This window comes from Engraulis encrasicolus, chromosome 24, assembly GCF_034702125.1.
Source record: "Engraulis encrasicolus isolate BLACKSEA-1 chromosome 24, IST_EnEncr_1.0, whole genome shotgun sequence".
Taxonomy (NCBI): Eukaryota; Metazoa; Chordata; class Actinopteri; order Clupeiformes; family Engraulidae; genus Engraulis; species Engraulis encrasicolus.
The window spans coordinates 26,739,940-26,750,281 of NC_085880.1; the positions used below are offsets into that span (position 1 = coordinate 26,739,940).

Consider the following 10,342-nt stretch of genomic DNA (forward strand, 5'->3'; position numbering starts at 1 on the left):
TCTTAATGTAGTTTGATCACACCAGTATTAGTTATTATTTATAATAATTATTATTAATTATTAGTTTAGTTTTTAGTCAATATTCATGAAAATATCAAATTTGGCAGTAGACAGCACAGTTTCAATGAGCAGCATAGCTGCAATACCTACTCTGGCCACCATCCTACACAGTGCACCTTTAAATTTCCTCCCGGATCAATCTGTACCTAATGTGATCAAATGTAGAAACTAATTGACATTAACTGGGTTGTTTGTCGAAACTATATGAACAAGGCAACATGCTAGTTAAAAAGTGGGAAGTGGGAAGAAACTCATATGATTATTAACTTTTCCATGCAAGCCATTATTTTGATTGCAAATGTGGAGTGTTTTCATAGTGTAGTTTGTGCTGGTTTTTGTGCGTGGCCCTGCCAGTGCCTTAACTGCTGAAGAGCCATGTGCCGCTTTCTTCCTACCATCCATCCTGTTGCATGTTTTTATGGGTTTTGTTTTTTTGCTCAAAACCATTTTCTGCTGCGGTCTCAGAAAAAAAAGGGCTGACACCTTAGCATTGGTGGGAATGACACTGTGTGTTCAGCTCTCTGTGATGGAGATGTGGTTAGCAGATAGCCAGCGTCCTCCTGGAGGCCGCGGCCGTTTTCCTGCCTCCGGGCTCTGGGAGGGGGGCCCCCACTCTTTCCTACTGTTTCCTTCTTCTCTGTGTCTGTCTCTGTTGCCCCCTCCCCCCCCTCTCTCTCTGTCTCCTGTGCACTCTCTCTCTCTCCCTCCGTCTTTCTCTGCCGTTTGGTGGCTCTGTGGTCCAGGGCACCTTGTGTTGTCGCCTGTTGAAGGTGGTTCTTGCTTTTCTATAGTCATGTGTTTGTGTGTGCATCCAAAACTCCTTTTTGTGAGTGATACTGTAACTTTTGAAGGAATAGATGGATTTTTGGACAAACTTGTGTGCTCATAGTGCAAGTATACCTAGAGACCAACACCTGAACATCAACAAATAATAGTCTGGTCTTTGCCTCAAAAAAATCCTGACCAGAGAAATCTTGGGTTGTGTTTAGGGTAAAGTGCTCTCTATTGATGGGTATCATGTATTTCCTCACCAATCATCCCTCTACCAAATGAAGGTATTACTGTCTGGTGTCTTGTTCTACCCATTTTCATTAGACCTTACTCTTAATGGAAAGGGTTAATTTGGTGCGCACGCACGCACATTGAATCGTTACCATATAAGACTTCAAACTGAAGAAGAGCCACATGATATGCTAATCAATGTCTTTGCACTACACACGTTGATTACTTCACAATGAAGTCACTAATCAGAAGATAGCTTGATGTGAGTAGTTAGACACTATGATAGTGATATGTTATGGTTTTAAGGTCACAAAGTGCAAATGTGGAAATGGCATTTTTCTCAATCAGATTTCCAGCATATTTAAAAAAGGTTTTGTGCAGCATCTCAAGAATTGACAAAAGCTGACAGTTTACAGCTTTTCTTTCAGCACACTTTCTGCTTTTCTTTAAAAATAGGTTTTGTCTTAGTAAAAGGGATAGAGGAAAACGTAACTTTTTAACAGACACAGTTGATCTTTAAAGGTACAGTACCCTATGTCATTTTTTTTGTTTATTGTATGCTTCCAATTAACAAATGAGACCTTTTCATGAATATCTACTTAATAAGTAAGTAATGATTAAATAATTAAACCTATTTACTAGCCTGACCAAAGTACCGGTTTTGCAAACAAAGGTGTCTACTGGAAATTCAAAACTTTGAAAAAAAAATCCCTGTCGTAATGAATACATGTAAAGATAATATTTGTAAATGGGCAGCATAATTTATGGAAATAACCTGCTAAATAAACTATGTACCTTTTTTAAAATCTTGACCTGAGAATTGACCTCTGATCTCTGTTTGTGTCTCTTAAAATCTAGGATTAGGGTTGGGTTAGCGTTTTCACTTCAGATGATGAGTAGCATGCATTTCTTCACAAACCATATTTTTACTATAGGGACTGGGCATCCTGTATGGTGGATTGAAGTTGGGCATTAGGCCTACTCCACTAGCAAGTCTCTTAGGAGTTTTATCAAAGACTTTAGAGATCATGGAAAGGTTGTATACTGAATTCAGAACTTCTGCTTGTTTCGCTTAAATATTTCGATAAAAGAACAGCCTTCACATACAGTAAGCGCATATTCTTTCTTACATTGTCAGTCTGCTGTGGCCTGGTTTTCCATTCAGAATGCTGCAGGTTCGGCCTTGCTGTGGTGCTAACGGTAGGGCACTTGTCTGCTACGCGGCTGACCAAGGCTTGATTCCGGCCCGGGTCCTTTGCCGACCCTTCCCTGTCTCTCTCTCCCCAATCTCTTCCTGTCAACGTGTACACATTCTTATCAAATAAAGGCAAAAAGCCCCCCAAAAATATTATTTTTAAAGAATACTGCAGGGTCGAATCCCGAATACCAGTAGGTGGAATGTGAGTACCCTTATCCAAGGACTGCAACTCAGATGCGGGTACCTAAATAACTGTAAGATGCTTTGGATAAAACCATCATTTAAATTTAGTGTCATGTAGCTTAATGTATGATGACAAAATCAAGACCATTCCAAGAGAAGGATTTTTTTGCCTATGAGAATCCAGTTTCCTGCCTTGAAAACCCACTACTGAAATGCCATTGCCACAGGTTGGTGTGTTTTCCCCCAAATAGCCGATGATGTATTCCTGTGCTATTATCTCTCTCTCTCGCTCTCTCTCTCTCTCTCTCGCTCTCTCTCTCTCTCTCTCTCGCTCTCTCTTGCCTCCCCTCCCCTCTCCTCTCCTCTCCCGCAGCAGATTCCCTCTCCTCTCCTCTCCTCTCCTCTCCTCTCCTCTCCTCTCCTCTCCTCTCCTCTCCTCTCCTCTCCTCTCCTCTCCTCTCCTCTCCCTCTTCTCTTCTCTCCTCTCTCCACATGACTGGCTCGCTAGTCTACATCTCATCATGAGGCCCCTTGCTTTTCACACTAGGGGTCACAAACATAATGGCTTCCTCGGCGACAATGCGGAGGGCCCGCTCTCTCCGCAGTCTCGCTCTTGCCCGGCGAGGAGATTAATTTCCCCACATAGCGTCTTAATTTTTACTCGTCATTTCTCCATAAAGAGGGTAAATGTCAAGCATGCCTGACTCCCCCTAGTGACACATCCATCCCTGTAAGATAATTACCATAAGGAAATTGATGCTTTAGTGTGCAAAGGGGAATTTAATTTACTTTGACATCCTTGCTTGCCGCATAATTCATTCCCAAAAGAAAGTGAGATTTTTTTTTCACTCTCGCGCTTAGGCGCCCTCACCAACTGCACATTTTCTACTACGAACATGATTACCAATCCTGAACACCTCAAACTTATTTAGGTATTTAAACCAATTACGGCCTTACATGTTCTTCTAGCTCCTAAATTGGAAGCGGTGTATGGCTGCTTAAAGATCCATGAAATAAGGCAGAGGCGGCGCCTTTTGTTCCAGATTATTCTCAGTCTCTCAGGTTTAGTTTGACTCTGACACTGACGCGGCGGAGACAATCCATCAGTGCTTTTTAATTAGGCTGTGTCGTATCCTCAGCAGTGCGGGCCGGCTGCTCCTCTACCTCAGAGACTGGGGTCCAGTAATCCATCTCCTCATCTGCTGGTTTCTAAAAGAATTATAGTGGCATTTTTTTTTTTTTTACAAAAATGAAAAAGAAATTTTAAAAACTAAAATTAGAAAAATGTGTGAAAAATATATTTTTTTAAATACTTCTCCGTAATCAAATACTATATGGGGCTATTAGATGATGTGCTTTATGTGGGAAACAGATCAGCGTGTGAAAAACTTTTTTTTAAAACTCTGTTGAAAATTAACAATAGCCTACAGTATGTTAACATTTGCAGGCCGTGGTGGTTCTTTCAAGAAAGCAAACACGATCCACTGGACATGCTCCTTCACAGTCCCAGAGCTTGTTTGCCTGGAGGGGACTGCTCCGTCATTTGGATGGTACGTATGATAAAGTATCTGTGAGGCCGGGAAGCCCTGTGAGTGTCATGATTTGACTGGAAACGCCATAGTGCTGAGTCACTGAGCCCTCCTCTGGGCCCTCCCAGGCTGCCACCTTACACAGTGCCACCCCAGCTCATACCCCCCTGCCCTCCCATTAGTAGCATTCCCTTAACCTGGCCTCAAGATACGGCACACAGGTCTGCCAACATGCAATGCAGTGCATTGCTCTTTTAACAATCCACACATTATGAAGATAAATCAAGTTCCTATTACTATGCTTGGCATTTTAGTTGTTGTTGTTGTATTGGTGCTGATGGTGGTGGTGGTGTGTGTGTGTGTGTGTGTGTGTGTGTGTGTGTGTGTGTGTGTGTGTGTGTGTGTGTGTGTGTGTGTGTGTGTGTGTGTGTGTGTGTGTGTGCGTGCGTGCGTGCGTGCGTGCGTGCGTGCGTGCGTGCGTGCGTGCGTGCGTGCGTGCGTGTGTGTGTGTGTGTGTGTGTGTGTGTGTGTTTGTGTGTGTATCCACCAAAGCTGAGACCAAACCCACTCCCATGTAAACCAACCCTCCTGTCTCTTTTTCGTGTAGTCGTCTGGTGTGAGATTTGCTGTCTTGTCCTGTCCTGTCCTGCGCAACATCATACATACACCGTCATGATGAAGTGGCATGCCAGCCAGGCAGGGCAGAGGCAGGCCTGCACACTACTACTCACTACCAAGTAGTGTTGCCAGATTGGACAATTTCCCACCCAATTGGGCTGCTTAAGATGGCTGTCTGCGGGTGCAAATTGGTAAAATTGACATTTTTCTGCAAATTTAGGGACAACGAAATCAGTGGAATTCAATTCATATTGTTCAGGATTTAGTGCTTCCAGGCAGGTTTTGAGCATTTTTTGGGCTGGAAATCATCAGCCTCATCTGGCAACCCTGCTACCAAGACGTCTCCTAGGTCCCTTGAGTTCCTCTTTTCTTGCCCAGGCCAACTGCCTGAGAAAGTCCTGTTTCATCTCTGATAAGGGGCCTGCCTCCTACTGTAGGGTGACTCAGCAGCTATCATGGCTCTACTGCAGCAGCGGCAGCAGTGGCGGCCACCTCTAGTGTCACTCTCCACAGATAATGCTCCACCTTCAAGGGTTAAAAACAAGGAACAACATGGGAGGGGTCTAGTGAGTTGCTAGAGAGTTGCTGTTTTCTTCTAAATATACTGTAGCCTATATATTAGGCCTACTGTACCTCTGATAATGTGCTCTGGTTTAAAACATGGACCGGGAGGGCGAGTTGCTGTTTGTTTTTTGTTTGTTTGTTTGTTTCTGTTTTTTTTTCTTTTTTATATATACCTCTGTCCACCCATAATGCACTACCTTCAAGGGTTAAAAACAAGGAACAACCCAGGAGGTGTCAAGTGGAGGGTTGGTGTTTTTGTGTGTTGTTTTTTTTATTTTATTTTTAGAACAGGCCCTACTGTACGTTTCACCATGGGTTAACAGAAGGCACAATCCCGCTAGGGGTACTGAAGAGTTGCAGTAGTGTTGATAAATCCACAGTAGACCTACAGCATATGCTCTCTGGTGCACCTTAAAAACAAGGAACAACCTGGCAAGGGTGCAGTGAGGAGTTGTTTTTTTATACATAGGCCTACTCTTCACAGATAATGCTCAAGGCTTAAAACAAGGAACCACTCAAGAGGGGTGGAGTGGGGAGCTGCCGGGTGCCCCCCCACCCCCCACCCAGGCTTGCAGGCTTGCTGGTGCCGAAACTCAGTTGACTGGACAGAAGTGAGCAAGAGGTCATTATTTAGAGTGTAATGACAAAACATGGGGGCCGAGAAATGAGCCTATTTATTCAAAAAGCAAACTTGCTGCACAACTCATTATTTATTGATATCCATAAATATTAATGATAAAATTATAGCTGTATTTCCTGAATGATTGCTGCCGTTGTCTTATATTGCCAAGGCATACCTTATTCTATTCAAATAAGGATTTTTGCTAAACCAAAGCCAAATGTTAAACAGGTCATCACTCCAGTAGCTCAAAGTTGCAAATTAGCCTATTGAAAGGAAAAGCAGTTAATTACTGAATCATGTGATAGAAACAGTCACACATTATTTAGATATTCATGATTTATAGAATGTGCAAATGTCCACATTGGTCCAATACATTGTATGCATGTTCAAAGTGCCATTATAGTAAATCCATAACATTTTCCACAGTTGTCACATCTTGCTGACAAATATAATATTTATATTTTTCCCGTCTACAAACTGAAATAACATGGATAGAATCATAGGCTATATGATTGAGGATGAACACTTGCTCTCTAAGAGTCTTCAGGCTGCATTAACAAAATCAAGAACACCATCAGTGTCCATTGGTATTCCAGTCCCTTCCAATGCAGCATGGTGTATCAATTCCTATTACTCACTTAGGGGTTTCTTTTGCCTTAAGACATGTAAAAAGGCAAAAGTTTAAGGCAAAAGAAACCCCTAAGTGTTTAAGTTAAACAGTTAGACATAATGAACTTAGTACATAATTCCTATTACTCATTGGATATATTAGTCATGGACCATGGCCATGCATTTATCCAAATGTGAGTTTGATGTACTGCATTGGTAAACAAAGCATTTCTCATTATTAACCTGATAGTTATTTAAAGTACAGAAAAGGTATAGCCTATGGTGTCAAAAGGTAGGCAGATGTCTGGTATAGCCCAAGTGGCGTTTGGTAAAGGCTGTCTGCTGATGTGACATATTGGATAAATAATGTCAAGGCTAAGGTTGATGGATAAATCTGGGATCATGCGTGCATGTCTTCAGGGCAGGTTGTTGTGATATCCTCCTTTGTTGCTGATATCACTTACCACCTGTCAAAACAGGTGACCTGGTGATGGTGGTGGTGGGATGTTTGTGTGTGTGGGGGGGGGGGGGGGGGTCTCCCTGTCCCGTCCGTCCCCGAGAAGATAAATAAATAAATAAGTGAGACACGAACGAGCGGTCCACTCTCCTCGCTCGCCTCATCCTATCTCATGCATGGCTGCCAGTGATGGTCTACTGGGTGTCAGCTTTTATTGGCACGATACAAAGCAATGTGCCAAGGGCTGCCGCCTCGACTCCCTGAGCGGAGTTGGCCTGCTGGAATAAAAGCTTGCAAAATGCCGCGTTTTAGCACAGTCTGAGATCTAGCAATGTTGGGTTGGAACGAGGAAGTGCCGTGGAGAGGGGAGGGACCGAGGGCAGAGTTCCATAGTGCTACGGCGGCGCTGAGAAGTTCTGCACATGGAGCGGGGGAGAGTTGGAAGAGCTTCATATTGCAAAGTCAAGGAATAGCAGGTAGAGTAACATTTCACGATGCTTTTCTCAACTCAAAATTTGTCAAAACAATTCCAATTCCAGTCATTTTCAAGTGGGAAGACCATAGATCTTTTTGAGAAGTGAATAGAAAAGGAAGCGAGCTGGAAAATATTTCTCCTGTACGGTCTAGAACAGGTGCGAGCGCGTCACTTAAATCCACTGGGGCGCACAGTTTAAAAGGCACCCATGGATACAGAGTTAATGGAAACATAAGAAGAAATATTGTAGTATAGTTTAAATTGTATTAAGACTTCATTTATGACATATCGCGTCACTTCCATAACTTTTTGAATGGATTTTAAGCGCCATGGATTCTCCCGGTATCCAAACGGATCAGGTTGGAATTTTGGATAAGTCGGCGAATTTAAAACTTCACGCCATTAATCTACCGCAGTGTAGGGCCTAACTGTAGTTATGATTTCATACTTTTCAATTTTTTCTTGAAATATGCTGAACATAATGGGTTAAATTATGATAACCTGCCGTTTCTTCAGAATGACACCTGTTGCGACACAGCGTGCGTATCCTGTCTTTACTGATTATTGCGACGTTTCACTGTCCAATTTTAAATTTTTGTCATCAGTGTTTTCCAACAAATGAAATTCGAAATAGTAATGTCCCTGCTACCAAGATACAAGTGAAACTGGCGTCTCGTTTTATTTTCACAATCCAAAAGTTTTTTTTTTTCAACGTTGCCTCATTATGATGTTGCCTGTCATAAAGATCACTTATTTTTTATGTCAAACGAAATTAAAAAACAAATAAAACTTCACGGCGTAGTGTTAAAGTGGGCTAAGAGGCAAAAAAAAACTTTCAAATAGATTTCCAAAAAAAGTTTAACTTGCCTACACTAGACATAACACTTTTCGTTCCATAGAGTAACATTATTTTACTTTCAAGGATCCAGTCAGAAAATATATTTAACTTTCACCGGTTTTCCTCTGAACTGTCTGCTCTGAACTTGCATTCTCTTGCACAACGCCATCTATACCCATCTGACATCAGGTGCCGTTGAGGCGAGTGGTGTGTGTATGGCTGTGTCGGATTGATTGTGGGCAGGACATGTAGTCTAACACAGACACACTAAACCTAATCATGCACGAAATCATAATAGCATATGGCTACATACGTACATACAGCTGATAGACATATGCGTACATCACCATGTCCGCATGGGCTCACCGGAGTTGGTGCGCACTTCATCTTCCTGCGTCCTCCCCACATGCTTTTAGATGTCTACATTACTTTGGTTATAATTTTGCTATGTTCTGTCTGTGTCGTAAAAGTTCCCGCCTCACACCAAGACTTTGCAGCAACTGACACTAAAACAAGAAGAGAGATGCGACCTACATGCGTTATTTTTGACAGCTCTGAAGTTGCTCACCTGCACCTGTTCTTTCTGGATCAGGCCATGCAGTAGGCTATAGTTATCACAGGCATTTCCACACAGCCAGCCAAAAAAAATCCAATTTATTATATTCAATATGCCTCAAATCAGTGTTCAATTGATCCCAAATAAGTAGATCTATTTAAATTGACATCATAAATAAAAGATAAAGTCCACCCATTTCCAATCTGAGAAGGAAATGTGGATGAGTGAGCCCAAAGAAAAGAGGGAAAGTGGTGGAGTGAATGAAAGGGAGGGAGAGAGAGAGAGAGAGAGAGAGAGAGAGAGAGAGAGAGAGAGAGAGAGAGAGAGAGAGAGATAAACTTATTTAAATGGCTCTACTGAATGCTAGTGTACTCAAGTGTGTCCGATATAAATTGGGCTTCTTTAGTGGGCTTCTATGAAAAACATTCTTTTTTTCTGCACATCAGTTCTCACTGATGCCAATCAACTCTTCCATGATGAGCACAGCTCACCCAAAATCATCAAAGCAAGAAATTCTCCCATTAAGAATTGTATTGTTTATGTATAATTGCAAATATATATTTTTAAATGTGCTGGGTTTTTTTCTACATTAAACAACTACTTCATTAACAGGGTATAACTTAGGATGTGTTCAAGGAAGGAATTTAACATTTTAAAACATGAACACCAGATTTTCCCTATGAGATGTGCAGTATCTCTCCAATCATATGCTACACATTTTTACGATATTTTTAAAATATAAAAAACCCACATTGGTCCATATACGAAGTCCTTACTTCTTTACCTGAAAAAAGGTAGAATGTGTGATGCTACAAGACTAATCCGTAGTGAATTTATTATGACTATAAAGGGTGTGTAAAATAGGGACAACATGCACAGAGGGAGGAAAGTTTTGAGGTTGACTAAATCCTTTCAAGCAGGATAATTTGCAAGGGAAACAATGTCGTCCTACTGGACAACTCCAAGGGTACTTTGCAAATATCCCTATAGATATTACAAATAGGTTCCGGTGGATTTTGTATTGGAGCTTTTAAATACAATGTCTATGCATTCATTTACCTAGCTATATTGAACAGTTAAACAATAACTGTCAACCGGCACTCCTGCATGAAGGGGCTTATTTTGGAGGTCATCTGCATTTCATCTTACACCTAAGATGCTCTCCATCACATGAACACTTGTTTAAAACTATTTAAAAACTTTTTGTAACTATTTAAAAACTTGAAAAGAGGTATAGAGTGAGTGTGTAAAGCCTGGTTCTTGTATGGCTTCAGACTGGGGTGTAGAGTCTGTTTAACGGCTGCTGCCTGTCGTCTAGTCTCCACCCTTTTCTCCGTTTCATGTTTTCTGTTTTCACACCAGGCTTTTGCACCACCCCCCACCCCCACCCACCGACCCCCCGCAACACACACACACACAAACACGCACACAAACGCGTGCGCACGCATGCACACGCACACACACACACACACACACACACACACACACACACACACACACACACACACACACACACACACACACACACACACACACACGCACACACACACACATGCACACACACACACACACACACGCACACGCAGACGCACACACATACACACACACACACACACACACACACACACACA

The 10,342-nt window shown here is 42.1% G+C and overlaps 1 protein-coding gene across 3 annotated transcripts in view; it reads left to right on the forward strand.

The window, feature by feature from the left end:
* Nucleotides 1-6,983: 6,983 nt before the first annotated feature.
* Nucleotides 6,984-10,342, forward strand: part of ikzf1 (IKAROS family zinc finger 1 (Ikaros)) — a 29,388-nt gene continuing 26,029 nt past the window's right edge. For all 3 annotated transcript variants that reach the window (XM_063191746.1, XM_063191747.1, XM_063191748.1), the window contains exon 1: nucleotides 6,984-7,318. In XM_063191746.1, the coding sequence (XP_063047816.1) occupies nucleotides 7,174-7,318 (145 nt within the window). In that variant the 5' untranslated portion in view covers nucleotides 6,984-7,173. The remainder of the gene's footprint in view (nucleotides 7,319-10,342) is intronic.